Raw genomic sequence first — 21,392 nt, forward strand, 5'->3', positions numbered from 1 at the left:
TCCACAGTGGTCCCAAAAAGGCCTCTGGGCAGAAAGTTATGATTGTAGGGCTTTCCTGGCTCTCTTCTGTCCTGGCCTTTGAGAGAGTTCTCTCCTGCCTTTTGTACTGTAACTGAAAACAGATGCTTCAGATACTTTGTCCTGATGTCTAGTGCTCTGTGGCAGAAACTCAATTCCAAAATCAGTCACTCTAATAACAAGAGTGGAACAATGCTCCAGCTTTTTAAAAACTGTAAAAATGAACCCCAGAATGGTTGGTTCTGTGATTGAAATGACAAAGCAGGAAAAGAGTGAGAGGCAACCTCATCACTTTCTTCTTACCAGAGGTTGAAGAAATACACTGAATATGCAAGCATTTCCCCCCATTTCAAGATTAAATTCAATTAAAATCATTGTGGCAAATGAGAAAAGATTTCAACTTTAGGTTTATAGAAGATTAAATGGGTAGTTTTAGTAATACTGTAGTATTATTTAGATTAGTGATGATGATGGTGATGGCTATGGTGATGATGGTCATGATGGTAATGAGGATGATGGTGATGCTGATGTTGGTGATGGTGATGATGACTATGATGAAAACAGCATTTATTGAAGCCCCTCCAATGCACCACACACTGTTTGATTTTATTATTCTTCTGCACCAGTGCCATGAACTGGAAATCATGAACCTGAGAAACAGAAGGAAGTAAAGTCAACTCCTCACACTCTCAGTGAATTCTCAGTGACTTAAACCCTCTGCAGTAATTTAGTGGCCAGAACTGGGAAGCAATTTCTGCTCACCACTGATGCTGCCTCCTCCAGTCTCCTCCTGCTCTACTGCTGCTCCCGCGTCTGTCTTTACCTGAGCTTTCCCATCTGGCAAATTAAAGTGGAAAACAGAAAACTGCCTCCCTAGAGAGGCTGTTTTTATTATATACATGTTTTGCATTATTTTCCTTTGAATAACAGCATATGTAAATGTGTTCCTGGAGGTTAAAATTACCCTGATTTTGTAAAACTTGGCCTCTCCCACTGGGGTGAATAGTTGAAAATTATGGGGAGGAGAAGGCAGGCTGGAGAGAACGTTCGTTGACTTGGAATTGCTTCTCCTCCTTCCTCCCCACCCAGTACATATTTCTGTGCAGACACAAGCTGCCACCACCATGGAGGGTCAGTTTACCATCCCGGAGTACCTAGGTGGTTCTGAAATTCAGTGCCCAGAGTGGGTGAATGCAGATATTAGTCACTGACCTTGCATCAGGTTAGAATGCAAAGGCACAGATGTTCTTGCTGAGAAGAATGAAAAGCTCCTGTGGCACCTGGAACCCCTCTCACACCTGCTTCCCAGCCGGTCACAAAGGGATTTTGGCTCCCACAGGCAGGTTGCTCCCGTGTGCAGCAGTTGGCATGACCCCTCCACTTCACCTTCCACGTGGTCCCTGCATTTGGGGAGGGGGTATCCCTATCTTCCACTGCTTTTCCTGGCATTTGAATCATCACTTCAATGATGTGATAATATCTACAAGTTGGGAAAATAAAAGTGGCATTTGTTTAGCCATAATTAATGAAATATTTATGTTGCATGAGACTATGTGATAAAACCTTAGGCTTAGAGTCCTTTTGCTTCTGATTACATTTGGGATTTTTTTTCTATGACCAGACATTCTGACGCCAGCTCTTTTACACTGAGCAGATGTCATGTAGTAAAAATGGGTGCCAGATGCTGGGAGCCGCAGAAGGGTGATTTGTTTAAGAGCTGGCTCTGACTTTTTTTTTTTTTGCATTCAATTACTCTGCAGTACAAACCTCACACAAGCAGTTAGGTAACTCAGCTAAGTTCAGACACACATTTTAATCATAGATTTTGTCTCCAAATGCATTGTAAGCAACACACCATGTAAAGGGTGTTTAAGGAATTAATTGATTTCTGTATAATACCTTCTTTTTAATGTGAGGAGAACTGCAAAGCTCTTGGCAGGGATCCAGAAATGTAATTAACATGGAGGCCAGATTTTTCAGTTGCCTTTAGGTAAGGCCTCCTCCAGCACGGACAGGTGCAGTGAGGGAAAGGACAGGAGGAAAGGAATGGGGTCAGTGGGGAACCAGGAGTGGCCACTTTGGGGCACAAAGCAGGAAATGAAGCTAGCAATATGGTAAGTTCTTCTGTTCTTGTTCCAGGCTCCAAGCATACCCCTGTAAGAGCTCAGGTAACAGAAGCAGCCTCTTCTCCCTCTTCCATCACCTCCTCCTCTGCAGATGAAGAGCTCGATCCCCAGCTTTCCTCAAGGTTAAAGGTAATATCACTTGACAAATCAAACAGGGCATTAGCCCATTGGGACCATTCCCCATCCAGAGTCAGTGTTGAGACAGGCTCTGCAAATCTCATTATGCTATCTTGCTTCTGAAGGCAGCCCCTCTTTTTATCTGGAACACTGTAGGATGTTTATTTATCTCCTTACAAGAATACCTTCTTAAAGACTCGAATTGGGGAAGGGAAACAAACAAACAAACAAAAAGACATGTTTATTGAAACCATTTGGTGACTGCAGCTCTTAAAGTGGGTTTAATATGTAGCCCAACAAGCAAAACCATTGAAAAATTAAAACAAGCAGATGTGTATTTCCCCAAGGGAGGCACAGCTTCATTTAAGAAGCACAAGGGGCAGATTGCATGGAAAATGTTATGTTTATTCTAATCAGAACTATGAAATGAACCATGCAGTTGCATTAAGAGAAGGAACTTACTATTGAAGGAACTAGCCGTGTGCCCACTGGGAGGCTCTTGGTGAGCCCTCTCCACTTGATTCTAGAGAATGTTACACAGCTCTCACTTCCACTGATGAAAACAAGCACTACCGTATGTCTGTGGTATCCGTGTATCACCCACGTGGAAACACATGTCTACTTCTAAAATCCACTGTTCTTGATCCACTGGAGCTACAGCTCTCCTACTGGGACTTGGAGAGGCACAAAGGACTGAATGGCTGGAAGATTGAATGGCTGGACTTAAAATGCTTCCCAGGTAGACAGAGAAACAACTCACTGCTCTGGTAATGTTTATTTTTTGGAGCAGTGAGGATCTATGGAAGGAAGAGGAGAATCAAATTTATTTACTCAGACTCAACTTTTCCATATCTGGCATTAGGAGTTTTGGCATCACCTCAAGCCACTCAGGGGTTCCAACTCCCCATGGCCCAGCTTAGAGCAAGTCAGGATAGGCCTGGGGTGGGGGAGGAAGGGAGGAAAAGAGAGAGAGGAGAGCAAGTAAGCACAAGCCTGGGTTTCTCATTTCTAAATGTGGCCTTTTCCAATTAGTTCCACACTCAACCATAGATGAATTATGTGTTGTGTTGTGTTTATTTGGGGGATTTTCTTACTGTCCCTTGTTTCATTGAGTGCCCTAAGTTAATTCTGTATTCAAATGAGACAGACCCCAGCATCAGCCATCTGAACATCCACTCGTAGAGAACAAGAAAGCGGGGTGCCTTAGACACATCCAATAGAAAGATTGAGTGCCAAGGCAGGCTTTGCAAGTCTCATTATGAAGATCATACTATCTTGCTTCTGAAGGCAGCCCCTGTTTTTATCTGAAACACCCCAGGATTTATCTCCTTACAAGATTACCTTCTTGAAGACTCGCATTGGGGAAGTGAAACAAACAAAAAAGACATATTTATTGAAACCATTTGACTACACCTCTTAAAGTGGGTTTAATATGAATATGTGGCCCAATTAGTTCAATACTCCACACAGACAAATCGTGTGTGTTGTGTTGATCTAGCCTCACAAATAGCTCCTGCAAGCCTGGTGTGGAGCTAGTTGTCACCTCAGCTGCCCAGTAGTAATGCATGCCCACTTTTCTTGGCTTCTAATGTGATCGGCTCTTACAGGAAGGGAGTCTGGCAAAAGGATTCCTTATTTATGACTTCCCAAGGGCTCACCCTGAAGGAACAGGGAGAGGCTTTTGGCCTATGGTTTCTTTGTCTCTTCTGTCCCATACAGCTATGTCCCCAGCCAAGTGGCACAGAGCCCACGCCAGCTCAAATGATCCTTTGCACAGGAAACTGTGCAGGATATGTTCTCTCTGCCTCTGCCCTTTGCCTTGCCCTTCCCAATGCTGCCTGCCATCCCAGTCTCAGACAACAGACCTCAGTGTAGTTGCCTATCCTTAGTTCTGCCATCTTCCCACTTTTCCTTTACTGTCTCTTCTGCCTAGGCCATTGCCTTTTTCCTCACCTCCCTGTTCTCACCATCTCTGAGAATATAAAGATGGAAGCTGATATATGGTAAGGCTACCTGAGCATTCACTAATAAAGCATCCTTCTCTTTCTGTGAAACATCTGTTTAATGAAAGACAATAATTGACTTTCTTCCTCCACTCCTGGAGGGTGATAGCTTTGCTGCTGGGTAAAACCACGTGATCCTGTTGAGGTAACTCCCTCCCCCAGAAGGTTCTCATTTAGAGGGAGATAGTAATGTTCCTGTTCTATAGGACTCACCACAGGGGAAGGATCTACATGTTTATGTGCCTGTATATGCACTTGAGCTAGTACTAGGTCTTGAACTCAGGATCTTGTGCTCTTGTTTGGATTTTTCCACTCATGGCTGGTATTCTACCACTTGAACCACACTTACACTTCTGTCTTTTTTTGCTGATTAAATGGAGATAGGTTTCTCTTCCTGGGCTGACTTTGAACCTTGATCTTCAGATCTTAGCCTCCTGAGTAGTTACGATTACAGGCATGAGCCACCAGCACTAGAACCAGAGTCCTTAATGGGCTTGAGCAGTAAAAGTCCATGAGAGAAGATAATAGAAACCAGATGTAAATGTGGATGCTAGATTTAGTCTACCTGGGTTTAACTCCTGGCTTTACTAATTACTAATTGTATCCATTTGGGAAAGTTATTTAACCTTCATATTTCCATATTTGTAGAACAAGTGCAATCAGAGGAATACATGAGATGATACAGGTGACGTAATTAGTTCTGTGTCTGGCACATAGCACTCAATAAATGCTGGCATCTATTATGTAGAGTAGTGTGAGAGGAAGCGCAGAGTTACTCGCTACATGGATGAAGTGGCTCTCCATGTGGACTGAGTTAGATAATCACGGGATAACAACCATTATGGATCCCTATCACCTCTTTCTTACCTTTGCCTCTCCCCAAAGATCCCAGCTGTAGAATGGAGGATTCCCTGTGCAAAAGGCCTGGAACTCTCTCTAGAGTGATTGACAGTCCATCTGCAGGTCACCCCTAGAAACAGATGGTGTAAGGTGAGATATGTTCAGTTTCAAGAGCCAAAAGTTCTTTCCAAGGATGAAGTCGTTGGTATTCTAGATCCTAAGGAGAGGTCTAGGAAAACAAACTCATGAGAAGAATGTTGTCACTGATGATCTATAGAGGTTCTGAGGCCTCAAAGTGAGATGCTCTCCCAAGGAAGGTACTCATATCTCCAGGATGGAGTCAGAATAAGAAGCATCCTCAGAGCCCTGACACATAAGTGTTCTTAAGGTACAGTCTCAGGCCACTGTGGTTCTGACCCTCATTGCTCTGGCTGAAGGTGTTTTAGGTCTCTGTTTCCCACTTACAGATTTATAAGCATTTAATTAGCTCAACCAGTTGTTGAGGATTGCCAAAGCACCAGGCTAGCCATCACAATTTTGTTTGTTTTTGTTTTGTGGACAGGGTTTCATGATATAGTCCAACCTTATCTCAAGCTCATTGTGTAGCCCAGACTGGCCTCATACTTGTGTTTCTCCTGCCTTGGCCTGTTGGCTTGCATGCCTGTCTCTCCCAGGCCTAGCATCCCTGGGCAGTATGGTAGTAGCACCTATGTGAAGTATAATTTCTCACAGCTAAACACAACTAAACACAACTAAACACACACACACACACACACACACACACACACACACACACACACACACACACCAGCTTCCCATCCCCACATCTACTAGCCATATGTGGCTACTTAAATATATAATTAAATTCAGTATAATTTTAAATGCAATTTCTTATTTATAGCTCATATCCAGTGCTTAAAAGCCCCAGGTAACTAATAGCATCTATATCTCATACAGCATAGGTACTGATCATCTCCATAATTAACTGCCATTATTCTAGAAGCTAAGCCTTGGCTAGGAAACCTTGGGGGGAGAGCAGAAGATATAATAATGTTTTGTAAATTTCAGCCTCTTTTTTTCTCAGTCCTACTTTTTCTTCTCTGTGGGTTTTTCTAGGAGAAGAAGACACTCCAAAGAAAGAAGAAGCTGGAAAAGGCAACGAGGCAGTTAGTGAAGCAAGAAGAACTGAAACGACTACACAAAGCTCAGGTCAGAAAACAAGCATAAGATGAGTGAGTGGGCCTGGGGCCTGATCCATGGGAATCTGAATAGGAAAGCTTGGGAGCCTGTGCTGTGTTGGGGAAGGCAAGCTGGGGACAGGTCAGACTCTCTTCTCTTAGGGACAGGTTTGTAGTTATTCTAAAGGCCCTGGCTCAATCTCTAGTGAGACCCTGGGGCCTGCAGAGCCAGGTGTTGCGCTCTTAGCCATTGCCAGGTACCTTTCCGTCTGCAGACATTTGTTCTGCTAAGTGATGTTGGAGCCAGCCTGTGACCTTGAATGACATCCTCATCCCATACTATCTTTTTTTAAATATATTTTTATTGTAAAGATACTGTACAGAGGGTTACAGTTACGTGAGTAAGATAATGAGTATATTTCCTATCGAGCATTGTTACCCCTCCTTTGTTTTTCCCCCATCATCCATTGCCTCCCCACCTCCCCAACTCCTCCCTTCCCCTCCCTCCCCCAAGTTGTAAAGTTCGCTTGCAACATAGTGTCTTGTCCATCTCATTGTTACAATGGGTCAACCTTTATCCTTATTTCAGTATTTTGTTATTTCTCTTCCCCTCCCCAAATTAGAAAATTTTATACACAAGATACAGGGCACCAGAATCAAATACAGTGAAAACAGGGCTTATACCATGGGGGAAGAACACATGCAAGAAACAAAAATAATCACATAGTACATTATAAGCACATTAAAAACAACAGCAACAAAGATAAAACCTTTTGTGTCCATATCTTGGGGTTCCTTTCATTTAGCATCATCTTATATGGTCATATGTACATAGCTTTTGACCTTTTCTGCTTGTGCTAGACATATACTAGTTATTGTAAATAAGGGAAACCATGGGACCTATGTTTCTTTGGCCTGGCTTACTTCACTTAATATCATCTTTTCCAAGTCTTTCCATTTCCTAACAAATGGGGTAGTGTTATTCTTTCTGATGGAAGCACAAAATTCCATTATATAATATATATATATATATATATATATATATATATATATATATATATATATCACATTCATCTACTGAGGGGCATCTGGGTTGGTTCCATATTTTAGCTATGGTAAATAATGCTGCAATAAACATAGTTGTGCTGGTGCGTTAGTATGGCCTTGTTTGTGATTGTTTAACCCTGACTATTTTATGACCTTTGTTTGTGTATGTGTGGTGAGTGGGTCCTGAGGCTTGAACTCACAGCCTGGGCATTGTCCCTGAGCTTTTTTGTTCAAGGCTAGCACTCTGCCACCAAAGTCACACCTCTGCTTCCAGTTTTGTTTTGTTTTGTTTTGTTTTGTTTGGGGGGGGTTAATTGAAGGTAAGAGAGTCACAGACTTTCCTGCCTGAGCTGGCTTCGAATTACAATATTCAGATCTCAGCCTCCTGAGTAGCTAGGATTATAGGCATGAGCCACTGGTGCCTATCTCAATACCTTAGTTTGTCCTCTATGAGAACACAAATCTTCTACCAACTAAATGTGTGTCTTTGCTAAACTGACATCTGTTAGGGGCTGTATCCATTTTGGAATTAGTTGAAAGGATAAATATTTAGCATTTCAATTCAGATTCCTGGCCTGTGACTTCTTCCAGACATTTCTACCTAGGGTCATCTGTCCATCTCTGTAACAGACACACAAAATGAAGCAGAAGTCTGAGCATTCTCCATCTTCTGAGGACTCTGAGCATAATCAGGAAGAGCAATTGAATTTTAAGATAAGGACTTAGCATGGCCACTCACATTAATCCATGTTTCCTCCATCACTTTCTCCAGTATGCCCTTTATCTGGCCATATAATCCTGTAGACAGCTTCCTGTTACTGGAACAAAATACCTGAGGTGATTAACTTTAAAAAGAAGAAAAGGCTGGGGTAGGCACATAGTTTCATTTGGCCCTGTTGAGTTGGACCTGCAGCAAAGCAACACATCATAACCAGGAGTGTGTGATAGAGCAACATGCTTACCTCATGGGGCTCAGGAAGAAGAGAGAGAAAGGGTAAGAGCCAGAGTCTCAATACCCCCTTTAAGGACACACATCTAATGACCTAATTTCCTTCTCACTAGTCCCCACCTCCAAAAATCACCTCCCAGGAGTCTCTCTCTCCTTCTTCTCCCTCTTTCTCTTTTTCATTCTCTTTCTCTTTCTCTCTTCCAGGCCTGGGGCTTGAACTCAAGGCCTGGGAGCTGTTTCCTGACTTCCTTCACTCAAGGCTACCACTTGAGCCACAGTTCCACTTGCAGCTTTTTTGGTAGTTACTTGAGATGAGTCTCACAGGCTGTCCTCCCCCAGCTGGGCTCAAACCTCCTCAGAGCTCAGCCTCCTGAGTAGCTAGGATTACAGATGTGAGCCACCAGCACCCAGCTCCAATCTTTGGCACATGAGTCTTTTGGGGACATTCAAGATCCAAACTATAGTATCCTATAAATTGTCTCTGACAACAATGGAGTCATTTGATCTGATCTCCTTTACCTTAACTTCCCACTAGTCCAGAAGCCACCTTCACGTCAAGGACAGGGACAACTCCCAGAAACTCACCTCTATTCTCAATTTCTAAAACAGGTTTCTTCAGGACATCTCAACTTTTCCTTCTAAGAACAAAACAAGTCTTTATGATACCCATTGGCAAAGTCACCCTTTCTGCTGGCAATAGGAAAGAAGAAGGGAAGAATTACAATGGCCTTTTGAGCCCCAACCTGTTAGCACCTAAAGGGGCCATTTTTAATCTCTTAGCATTTCCACTTCAGTTTCCAAAGAACTGCCGTGGAGGCAGTAGTTAGGTTGCTTGGGCTGTGGTGGCAAAATGCCACAGATCTGATGGCTTAAACAACAGATACTTATTTTCACACAGGTCTTGGGGTTAAAGAGACCAAGATCAAAGTGCTATTGAGCTTGTTATCTGCAGGGATGCTTCTCTTCCTGGCTTGGAAACAGCTGCCCCCTCACTCAGTCCCCACATAGTTTTCATGTAGCTCTTTGACATCTTCTCCTTCTTCTCCTTGTTCTTATTTAGAGACCTATGAGAACAGGGCCCCACCCTATGACCTTGTTTAATCTTACTGATCTCCTTAGAGACCCCATCTCCTAATATAGTCACAGTGGTAGTTAGGGCCCCAACCTATCAATTGGGGGGGGGGGGAGGAGAGAAGTAACAACCTAATTTAGTCTATTGTCACCTTATTGCTGCAACTGCATAATCAGTAATGAAGTCATATAAGCCTCTCCCTTCTCTTCCTTTCTACACCATCTCAGAAAGGGATGGATTTATTATGATACAATTGTCTTTAGAAGAGACAGAGAGGAAAAGGGCATTATAATTTATAAGTAGACTTCTCATTTAGTTTAGATGTTATGTTTGGGGTTTAAATACAGCTGAGATGAGAAAAGCCACATGGGTGCTTGGGTCTCTTCATGCCTCTGCTATTGTCCCTGTGAATCCAGGCTGTGAAAATATGGGGTTCCAAAGGAAGGGAAATGAGGCAGAGTTGAAATACAGTAGAGCTGGGGCACACAGGTAGTCCGCCTGCTCAGGTAGCTGATGGTTCCTTTAATAAATCTGTCCTGCCAGGTGCAAAGTCTCTTTCACCAAAGAATAGAACAGCCTTTTGACAGCCTGGTGTTTGAGAACAGAGAAAGTTGCCAGAAATGAGAAAAACTTATATTAGAAATACTTCCGCCACGCCCTCCTCTCCCCCCCCCACCCCCCACCCCCGTCACTCTTCTTCCTAATTCTTAACACATAATTACATGATACATAAAAGAGTAAAAGCTAGTGAGGAAAATAAATGTATCTGCACACCCAAACTTAACAAGTGCTAAGGAGCATATAGCATCTTTTAATAGGTCAAACATCTGGTGTCTTGTCATCATAGCCTGCTGGTGACAAAGCCTACACTGATAGCACCCTGGGCATCAGCTGAATGCACAAGGAAAGAATCCACCCATGAGTAGCAAAGGAGAGGAGCAGAACAATCTGAAAAGAGAGCACACAAGTCCCCAGGAGCTGACCCAGGTCTCCCATGACACTGCCTTCTCGGGAGGTTACTACTACTGCTTCTGGGAAACAGAATAGGAGAACACTGTGCTTTCCCCAAGTCTGTCCTCTACTCTGAGGACTGGCTAAAGACCCAGTCACTGATCCATAACCATAGTCCAAGGCTATGGGCCCTAAGGAGTCCAGAAACCATAATGACCACCTATCTAGCCTCTTCTGCTGCTATCCGTCTTGTCAGAGGACATTGTTTGCATGTCTGCTTGGGATGGATTGAACATGTTCATAGATACCTTGTCTTGTTTTGTTTTGTGCCACTACTAGGGCTTGAAATCGGGGCCTAGGCACTGCCCCCTAACTTTTTTGCTCAAAACTAACACTCTACCACTGAGCCATATAGCTCTACTTCTGGTTTCATGGAATTTCTGCCTGTACTGACTTTGAACTTCCAACTTGAGTAGCTAGGATTACAGCCATATGTCTTTGGTAGTAGGCCTTGAACTCTGGGCCTGGACACTGTCCCTCAGCTCTTCAGCTCAAGGCTAGCACTCTATCACTTGAGCCACAGTGCCACTTCCAGTTTTCGGGTGGTTTATTGGAGATAAGAATTTCATGAACTTTCCTGCCCAGGCTGGCTTTGAACCCTGACCTCAGCCTCTTGAGTAGCTAGGATTACAGGCATGAACCACCTTGTTTATATTTGTTTATATTTCATTCTAATGGCAGGAGCATCAAGGTCTAGTGTTGGAACTGAGATGACCCCATCCAGATATCAGAGCACCACTAGCGACAGCACTTCTTTTCCCTGGAGGGTCAATGGAAGAACCTGCCCTTGATGTGGGTCCATGTGTCCTGAGTCCCTCTGTGATGTGTGACCTTGGTATTGCAGGCCATCCAGAGACAGCTGGAGGAAGTGGAGGAGCGGCAGAGGGCTTCAGAGATCCAGGGTGTGAGGCTGGAGAAGGCACTGCGAGGAGAAGCAGGTATGGCATGCCTGGAGGTCTGAGCAGCAGGTATGGGTCCATATCCACAGTCTGAGGACATGCTATCCTATCACCAGGGCAAAACAAAGGCATCTTGTCACCCTCAGAGGATCTGCCAACATGGACATGAAGTGCTGTGTCCTTATGGCTTCATAGAATAAACCTCAATATGAAACTCCTCAGGGCATTGGTCAGCCTGCAGGCCAGGTAATGGGCTGCTGGAAAGCCCAGCCTCTCTCCTGGCCTGCAGCAACGTTTCTTTGTAGCTCAGAGAAATATTTGAGTGTTCAAGCAATGTAGGGAATGAGTCACTATGGAAAGTTAGAGTCTGTATGACTTTGGGCCAGTCAGGTTATTTTAGGGAAGAAAACTTATAAACTTTCATTTTCTCACCCGAAATGTAGTTTTATACCATAGAGAACTTATATAAGGATTGCATTAAAACTATGGTTAAGCCAAGGGCTCTGGTGGCTCATGTCTGTCATTCGAGAATGATGCTAGCAAAGGCCATGAATTTCACACAGTCATAAGTACAGAAGTGTAGGAAACACTTCCACAACCTCACAAGAGCTGGCAAATGAGAACTAGAGGCTTCAGCTCCAGAGCTGCAGGCTCATTTGTCACTACCTAGCTACAGGCAGACTTTCCCTCTTTACACCTCAGTTTATTTGTGGATTGGGAGCAATGTTCATACATGGTAAGGACTAGCTGAACCAAGTGGTAGGCCTGGAGTGCTTGATTAATCAGTATGTGTTCTTCTTATTTAAACACGCTGGGCATCTTTCCTGTATTTGTTCATCTGAAGTAGGCTTGTGCCAGGTGACAGTGGCTCATACCTGTAATCCTAGCAACTCAAAAGACTGAGATCTGAGGATCACTGTTCAAAGCTAGCCTTGACAGAAAAGTCTGTGAACCTCTCATCTCCAATTAACCACCAAAAAACCAGAAATGGAGCTGTGGTTCAAGTGCTAGAGAGAGTACTAACCTTGAGTAAAAGAAGCTCAGGGACAGATCCCAGGCCCTGAGTTCAAGCCCTAAGACAGACAGACAGACAGACAGACAGACAGACAGACAGACAGACACACACACACACACACACACACACACACACACACACACACACAACAAAGAAGTAGGCTTGTTACAAAACTGATGATGCTGTCTAAGCTAAGAGTTATACAGCCCATCTCTCCAACTATGATAGGACTTTTGGCAATGTAGTATAAACTGTTCTTGTTTGATGTTTGGTAATATCATTAGGAATCTCTTGATTGCAGTGAGATATATCCAATAGAAAGGATGCCTCTCAGAAGCTACATAGACTTGCACTTTGTCCTTACCAACACATGTCAATGTGGGAAAAGTAGACTTTGACAGATGGCCAAAGAGCCCTGTGTTTAAAACTGTTTCACTCTGTTGAGGCTGGGTAGCTCTAGGAAAAAGCTTAACCTCTCAGATTCCTTATCTGAGGAACAGAAATAGTAATCCCTACATTAAAAAATCTTGTTGAGAATTAGAGTGTTGGTGAGAAAAGTATTTACCGGTCTCTACCACATGTAGTCATTTAATGAATTCTACCTAATATTATTTTACAAAAGTTAAGTTTACACACAAGACACTATTAAAGAAATACAGATGTATTGGCCAGGCGCCAATAGCTTACTCCTATAATCCTAACTACTCAGGAGGCTGAGACCGGAGGATCATGGTTTGAAGCTAGCCCAAGCAGGAAAGTTCATGAGATACTTATCTCCAGTTCACCAGAAAACTGGAAGTGGCACTATGGCTAAAATGGTAGAGTGCTAGCCTTGAGCAGCATTCTAGCTCAGAGACAGCACCCAGGCCCTGAGTTCAAGCTCCACAACTGACCAAAAAAAGAAAGAAAGAAAAGAAATATCTGTCTCCTTATTGCTTGAAATTTAAAATATAAATGTCAGATATTTAAAGCTTGTGAAAATGTCTCTCATCGTCAAAGATATTTAAAAATAAATAGAAGAAAATTATGTTGAGTCATACCTAATGAAATCTGTCCATAGAGGCATGGCTCAAATGGTAGCGTGCCAGTCAGGTAAGTTAAAACACAAGGCCTTGAATTCAAGCCCAGCATCAGCACAAAGAGAGAGACAGACAGACAGAGACAGAGATAGAAAGAGAAAGTCTGTCCAGCTGGCCATCTTTTCAAAGGTGGGCTGAACTAGCCAGAAGATGGATTCCTTTCATTCCCTTTGTATCCTTGGTAACTTAATTTCTTTGTTAAGTTTATGGCCTCTTTCTTCTTGAATGTTCTTGTGGGGGTGGGGTGACAGATGCAAATAGACAAGGGGACTGGAGATGCAGACAGATAAGTCATGCAGTGTAGCCTCCAAGGGAAGCAAATGGAAGATTCAGGAGGCAGGTCCTCCAAATGAATACTGCCTCCCTCATCATAGCATTTGTGCAGTAACAGCGCTCCTAGCTGGTTCAATAGTCTATCCAGTTCCTTTAAGAGATGGCCTGGCTGCTTAATGAATGACCGGTGCTTATTAGATTAAGTTGTATTTGAGCTGGCCTGTGCTGCACCGGTTCAAGTGATTTAATGGGAATTATTTAATAGGTATTATTAGGATAATTAGAAAATGATCACAGTTAGGCAATAACATTGAGCTCTAAAGGTTGTGAATAACCAAATTTAGAGACAGTCCTGAAACCTGGAGGAGCCAGCCACAGTGAGGCCTGAAGTCTCCTCTAATAATTACATGCAGCAGCCTGAAAGGGGCTTTTGTTCCTGGGAATTATTCATTAGGCAGCATTGAATTAGAGGAGGACTGTGCGGGGGTGCAGTCTGAGGGCCGAGATGGCTGATGAGCAAGATGAGGCTTTGATGAGCTCCTAATTGTCCCACCACAATTCCTGCTTTCTCTTTTTCCAACAGTCAGAAAGAAACTCCTCCAACTCCCACCCCCAGGATGGGAGATTTCCCCCTCCCCTCCATTTTATCCAAGAAAAGGGAACAAAGAAAAATGAAAACCTAACAATCCACCCCCAGAGAACAACCAATGCTATCTCATAGGGCGTGTGTGTGTGTGTGTGTGTGTGTGTGTGTGTGTGTGTGTGTGTGTGTGTGTGTGTGTGTGTGTGTGTGTGTGTGTGTGTGTGTGTGTGTGTGTGTGTGTGTGTGTGTGTGTGTGTGTGTGTGTGTGTGTGTGTGTGTGTGTGTGACAAAAGCATTGAATACGCCCTCTGCTCCTGGCTGCCCTGGGGATGGGTGGGGATGGGGGGGGGGGCGGACAGAGGTCCACAATAGGCAATGGCTTGATTCCCCAAGAGAAGCCCAGTTTTGCCAGGGACTCTTCTCAGTCCAGGCACAACTTGCTACCTACTGGTGTGTTGGTTGCCCATTTGGTTGATGAGTGTTACAAATCAGAGCCACGAATGTCCCAACTTAGCAGGGTGAGGAGTTCAGATTGAAATGGTCTGAACTTTCCTTTGATAATTAGAGACAGGTGAAATCTGAGGACAGGGTGCATGCATCCTCTAAGGAGTAAGAACTGATCCCCAGGAAGGGAGGGAGGGAAGGAAGAAGGGAGGAGGGCACCACTTCCTTTCCAGCTTTACCCTTAGCAGACCTTCACTCTTAGCAGCTGGTGGGCACCATTCTACCATTTTTGGAGCCTAGTGGTGGGGTTGTCCTGAAACCAAGATTGAGGGGCACAGGATGAGTGGGGCTGCCAGCAGGTGGCAGCAGGAATGCACATTATAATCAGAAATATCGAGAAAACCCTCAGCCAAGAAGTGGGAAGGCGTTGGACTTCTTCTCTGTGGTTTTCATCTTGACTCTGGCTGAGAACTCGAAGGAATGAAATTTTTCTAGTTTATGTGACAGTTGGGATTCCTTGGAAAAGCACAGGTATTAGAATGGGTTTGATTCTTTTGTGAATTTAGGACCTTAACATTTGCTAGGCAAGCACTCCACCACTTGAGCAATACTCAATACTTTTTACTTTTAATTATTTTTCAGGTAGGTCTTGTTTTTGTTTGCCACTCCCCCCACTCCCCCTCTCCCCTCCTCTCTCTCTTCCCTCCTCTCCCCCCCCCCCACTCAACATGGAAGACCTCCTACCTATACCTCCTGCTTAGGGTTAACAGATAGGAACCACCATACCTGACTTCTTTGTTGAGATGAGGTCTTGCTTTTTTTTCTGGTGTGGACTCAAAGCATGGAACTCCTCATTTGTGCCTCCTAAGTAACTTAGTTGGAATCATAGACATGGATCTCCATATCTAGCCTGAGTTTGAGTATTGATATTGCCATTGTATAGCAATTATCTCTTTGACAAATTTTCTCATTTATAAAACAGAGCTGATAGTGCCTTCCTCACCGGGATGGCAGGAATAAAAGAGTAAATGATATATTATTAATGCAATTGAAAGGTGGGGAGGGTATGGAATGTAAGTGTTCAAGGGAGTTGATTCTTTTTTTCCTTTTATAGCCTTATCATTATGAAGTCAAGAATTTCTCAAACTGAATGCATTTGTTTGTTGATTCACTCATGTTCATCTGTAAGGACATTCCCTAGATAATATGTAAGCTGGCTTCTAGAAGTCTGTATGACACATGGATTTCACAGGTGTGGTCCATGTGTGGTCTAAGTGTGTCTCATCAAGGTACTATGTGTGCTCCAATGGACAGGTCACAATGAAATTCATTGGGCATGACTAATTGATGCTAGTAACAAGATGTGGGAAAAATAAAGCGTCTCCAATTGGGCATGGTAGTACATGCCTGTAATCTCAACTAGAGAAGCAGGAGCAGGAGGATCACAACTTGAAGAGGGGGGATTCTCAAAAAAAAAAAAACTCAATATAAACTATTCTTAACCCCCAACAATACAACAATTTAGTAAAAGCAGTTCAACAATGCCAATGAGCACTATGCTTCATGGCCACACCCTTTGCCTGTGGCCATAATGTGGGCATGGATCTGGGGGAATGGATAGCCTTCCATAATTATCTTCTGAATGTATGGAAAGGCGATGAGCTCACATTACACCACCTTGCCTGTCCTTGCACGTGGTTGGGTACCGTGCTTTCACAGGGCAGGCAGAGCAGAGCAGGTAAAGAGTCCAGGCCCTCTGACCTTGAGGTATCTGATTTGCCTAGTGCAGGTGAGCATAAAAATGGAGCCACAGAAATATGTTATCATAAAACAAGCCATTGTCAGAAGAACCCTATCTTTACAGGGAATGGGCAGAAATAACACAAATCCACAGTTAATGAAGCTATCAAGGAGTCTGGGTTCATTAGCCACAACTCTGTGGGTGCTGGAAAGGATCCTGAGGTCAGGTATCCCTGAGGAATGGAGTATCACACAAGCCAACAGCAAGAGCCTCGGTGTGGTGGCACAAGTGGCCTGTTCTTAGGTCCCAGGATATGATTTCACAGGCTAGATGGCGCACCGTGAATGGTGGAAGCTGTGCCCCTGCTAAGGAGCCCAGTGGCAAGGACTCAGCAACTTTGATAGTAAGCAGCAAAAGAGCCCCACTCATCTTCCTTTCCAGAAGCCACATGATTGTGTGGAGTCAGGCTGTGGTGTTCTGACTTGTTTCCCAGAATCATCTACCTGGCTAGTTCCAGGAATGGCTCAGGATCAGATGGTGTGCAGCCTGGCCCACTCCGAGAAGAGGTAAATGGCACCCACAGTCTCTGGAAGTCTGCTCACAGATCTCTCTACCTGTGTTTGTAGCTCACTGGCCACTCTGTAGAAAGCCAGAGGCGTCTTTGAAAGCCAAGCATTGGAAACACTAAGGGCAACTTTCTTAAAGGTGATTGTTTAAGATAAAAGACAGAAAAAGAAAGAAGAAAGAAGGAATAAAAAAAAAGGGGAAGACCAAAGATACAGCAAAGTTTTAGAAAAGATGAAAGAATTCAATGAATACTAAGCTCATTAATAACGAGTTTGTCAATCATGTGATTTAACAGTCACCATATTGAAATATGAGAGGAAAATGTTATGATCTTTTCAACAGAAAAAGGAAAATCATTCACAAAATTCAGCACTCATTTGGATTACAAAAATTTTTAGTAATAGATCTTTCTTAATTTCTAAAATTCTGCAGCAAATGTCATTGAATCAAAGTGTTCTTTTTGTTTATTTGTTTTCTAGGCTAGTACTAGGCCTTGAAGTCAGTGTTTTTAGCTCTCACTTGACTTTTCATTTGAGAGTTACATTCTAGCCAGGTGCTGGTGGCTCACGCCTATCTATAATTCTAGCCACCCAGAAGGCTGAGATCTGAGGAACACGGTTAAAACTAGCCCAGGCAGGAAAGTCCATGAGACTCTTATTTCCAATAAACCACTAGAAAACTGGAAGTGGCACAGTGGCTCAAGCGGTAGAGCACTCGCCTTGAGCTGAAGAACGCAGGGACAGTGCCCAAGCCCAGAGTTCAGGCCTCACACCAACAACAACAAAAAAAAGAGTTACATTCTACCACTTGAACCACACCTCCAGTTCCTGCTTTTTTTCTGATCAGAGTCTCCCATACTCTTCTGCCTGGGCTGCTTAGAACCTTGATCCTCAGATTTTAACAGCTAAGAATATTGATAGATCTCCCAGTTCCCAGCTAGAAACATTCTTTAAAAAAAAAAAAAAAAGAATTACCAAATAGTTGTGTAAAGAGATTACAATTCTATAAGTCAGGTTATGAGTACAATGCATCTTGGTCAATGTTACACATACATCATTCCCCCCATTTTCCCCTTCCCATCCCTTCTCTCGTGTTACATGGTTCAATTTTGATATAATGTGCATTGGCTATAATGACTGCATTTGCTTGCTCTTCCTCCTGCCATTAGTGTGTCTTCCCCTTGTTTTCCTCCCCCACCCTCAAAAAAAAAAACATGTTTCTGCTTTCTGCTATTTATTATGTTAAACAGTTCATTAGTTATTCAGAGGAGTTACACCATCGGGACTCCTCCTTTAGTCAATTTGTGTGTATATGTATAAAACTTTGTATATGTTATCATGTATGTTTATATTTTTGTGCTGGTCCTAGGGCTTAAACTCAGGCCCTGGGTGCTGTCCCTGAGCTATTTATTCAAGGCTAGCACTCTACTAGTTGAGCCACAGCTCCACCTCCAGCTTTTTGTTGGTTAAAGGAAGGTAAGGGGCTCAAGGTCTTTCCTGCTAGAACTAGCTTCAAACCACAATCCCCAGATCTCAGCCTGTGGAGTAGCCACCAGTACCTGGCAAGTTTCTTAGTTCATGACTTTAAGGAGAAGATTGTTCATTTGTTCTGTTATTTGTCCTGAATAAACGCTATGTGCCACCACATGCCAGTTACCTTGAAATAAGCAGAACTAATGTACTTGGTAGCAGCTCACATTTGAGCATGGAGAGTCATTGAAGACTTTCAGTTGGGAGTGACATAATTCACTTTGCATTTTTGAGATACAAAAGTGGGTCAAAATGAATGACTACTAATTGCAGGTTGTTTTGTGTTGACTTTAGATTATTTAGCCATAGCAATGGGACTGTTTATATTTTGTGTAGGAAGAGGTCCAGGAGCAAATGAAGAAGCAGATGACAGTGGACCAGGCAGAGTGTGGAAAGGAAGGGTCAGGTAACTGGGCTGTCCTATCCACCATAGTGCCATAGGTCACTTCCTTTCAACTATACTATTCTAGCCACAACTTTGCCCCAAATGGGCTCTCAGTACAACAGAAGTAGCCACAGGATCAGTGGGAATCTGCACAAAGCCTTCTTAAGGATCCCTGATAATCCACCCAGCCATGGATTGTCTTTATATATTTACACAAGGCAAATATAATTTAAGATTTTTGTTGTTTCAGTTGTTAACCTCAAGTGTAACTAGATAAAATTTCACCATGTATACTCAAGTCAGGAATCACCGTTCAGCTGAGTTTTAAAGGTGAACAGAAAATTAATCCTTATGGAACGATAGACCTCAGTGGTAGAAGAAATGACAAAGGAGTAACAGCAATGAGAAAGCTTACTGAAAGCTTATTCTTGGCCAAGTTATGTCAAGCATTCTGTGTGCATTGTTTTATGTAGTCCCCACCCCCCCCCACAACCAATGAATGAGGAAGTCCTGTCAACACCCCATTTCGTACAGAGACATGAGGTTACTCCAATGCCACAGATTTGTAAGTGGCAGGATCTGCCCACAGGTCTGAAGCCCACACCTTCTTAACTTTTCTGTGAGTAGGCAGTCCATTCAGACTTCATGGGGACCCACAGGAAATTCAATATTAACAAGGAGCTGATAGAATCATAGAGAATGATCTCCATGCATTGCAGGAATGGAGAGAAAGCTCCCTGAGCACCCAGTGCTTTGAAAGGATGATTTCCTAGAAACCCACATAAGATTCCAGGTCATGATCTCCAAAACTGACTTTGACTACCACAGAAAGGCAATGGTGGCTCATGCCTATAATCCCAGCTGAAACTGAAATCTGAAGGATTATATAATTTGAGGCCAGCCTGGGCAGAAAGGTTCATGAGACTTCATCTTCAAGATAATCAGCACAAAAGCCAAGCTGGAGGTGTGTCTCAAGTGGTAGAGTGCCAGCTGAGCAAGTTGGAAGCTTCAGTTCCAGTCCCAATATTGACAAGGGGGAAAAAATTAAGGAAGGCTCTAAAAATTGAACTGCAGCCAATAAAAGCCTAGAGTTATTCCACTGAGAACAGAAAACTAAATTAAGCGATGCAGGTCAATTTGTGCTGGTTGCGTATTTGTCAGTTGAAATCAGGGTGGCTCCCAGGAACTCTCTAGTGGACCAGCGTTTCAGAGACACATGACATGGAAAGGGCAAGGCATCAGGATGAAAGCCTGGCCATTCCTGGCAGGTATAATTTAGCAAACAGGCTGAATTTGAAAAACAACCACCAAAAAATACTCCAATGACAGCAAAATTTTACTTTAAGGCTGTTTCTTTTGGATTAGGAACAAGGAGAAGATAGGCCCAGCTTGTAGCAGATGGCCTAACATTAGGCAATGAGGAAAGGCAGAATTGTCAACTCTCAGCTTTTCTGTTTTCTCTGTCACACAAACGATCCTTAATCTAGAAACATTAAACAAACATCTAGAAGAAGAGATTGAATCTGAATAGATGATCAAAGGAGAGAGCTGTGAACTCAGGTTTCCAAGCTCAGGTGGAAAACAGGCTATAGAAAAGCATCTTGAATGCGGTATTGTACTATCAGACTTTGTGGGATAAACCAAATTAAGTCCCTGCTGTTGAAATAACTTACAGGCCCAACCATGGTGTTTGAAAACTGGTCGAGAATTCCAAAATGGTGAGAGATAAGTATTTTACACTTTTTGTATGACAAAGAGACATGAATTCTGATCCTTGTCAAAACTCTAGAACAGAATATGAAAGAAATGGTAAGCTAGTTGTGGTGGCTCAATGTTAGATTATTTGGACTTTGCCAGAAAACCACACAGGCATCCAGGAACAGAGAATGAAGAAAGGTTTATTGCTGAGAAAGGGGCCAGCAAGACCCCTTCTCACAAGGGAGAAGTGAGAAGAAGCACCAGCTATTGTCTGAAGTGACCTACATAACCTAGCATGTTTAGGAGGGGCTAGAACAGGCTAGGAGGTGGAGACGTGTGGGCCAGGGGCTTCATCATGGTGGACTAGGATTTATGTCTGCTGTCCAATAGTAGATAAGGGGTTCTGCAACTTCCCAGACCTGAAGGTCACTCTAAGGGACTCTTGTTGCCCTTAGACAGTGGTAGCTGCCCCAGAGAAGTGCCACCCCAAGGTAACGGGTGTTGGAGGCTGATTATTTACTGCTCTTACTAAATGGGCCTCGTGTTACCTAAGAAGGGAGCATGCTAAGCTGTGGAGAGGGGAAGGAGTGCACTAAGCTATGGGAAGGGAGCTCATTTCACTAACACTCAAGCTTTAATCCTACATACTTGGAGGTAGAAAGCTAGAGATTGTAGTTTAAAGCCAGCCCAAACCAAACGTTTACAAGACTCCATCTCAACCAACTGCTGGGTGTGGTGGTGTATGCCTGTCATCCCAATGATGTGAGGGAAAGCACAAATAGGAGGAACAGAGTCCAGGCCCACCTGGATATAAATTA

General features: G+C 43.4%; 1 protein-coding gene across 4 annotated transcripts in view; it reads left to right on the plus strand.

Annotated features, from left to right (window-relative positions):
• The window catches only part of Mical2 (microtubule associated monooxygenase, calponin and LIM domain containing 2), a 200,744-nt gene that overhangs the window by 169,380 nt on the left and 9,972 nt on the right, over positions 1-21,392 (plus strand). For all 4 annotated transcript variants that reach the window (XM_070019395.1, XM_070019396.1, XM_070019399.1 and 1 more), the window contains 3 exons: positions 2,158-2,273; positions 6,221-6,313; positions 11,206-11,299. In XM_070019395.1, the coding sequence (XP_069875496.1) occupies positions 2,158-2,273; positions 6,221-6,313; positions 11,206-11,299 (303 nt within the window). The remainder of the gene's footprint in view (positions 1-2,157; positions 2,274-6,220; positions 6,314-11,205; positions 11,300-21,392) is intronic.

Source organism: Dipodomys merriami, unplaced genomic scaffold, assembly GCF_024711535.1.
Source record: "Dipodomys merriami isolate MVZ:Mamm:240054 unplaced genomic scaffold, mDipMer1.0.p SCAF_133, whole genome shotgun sequence".
Taxonomy (NCBI): domain Eukaryota; kingdom Metazoa; phylum Chordata; class Mammalia; order Rodentia; family Heteromyidae; genus Dipodomys; species Dipodomys merriami.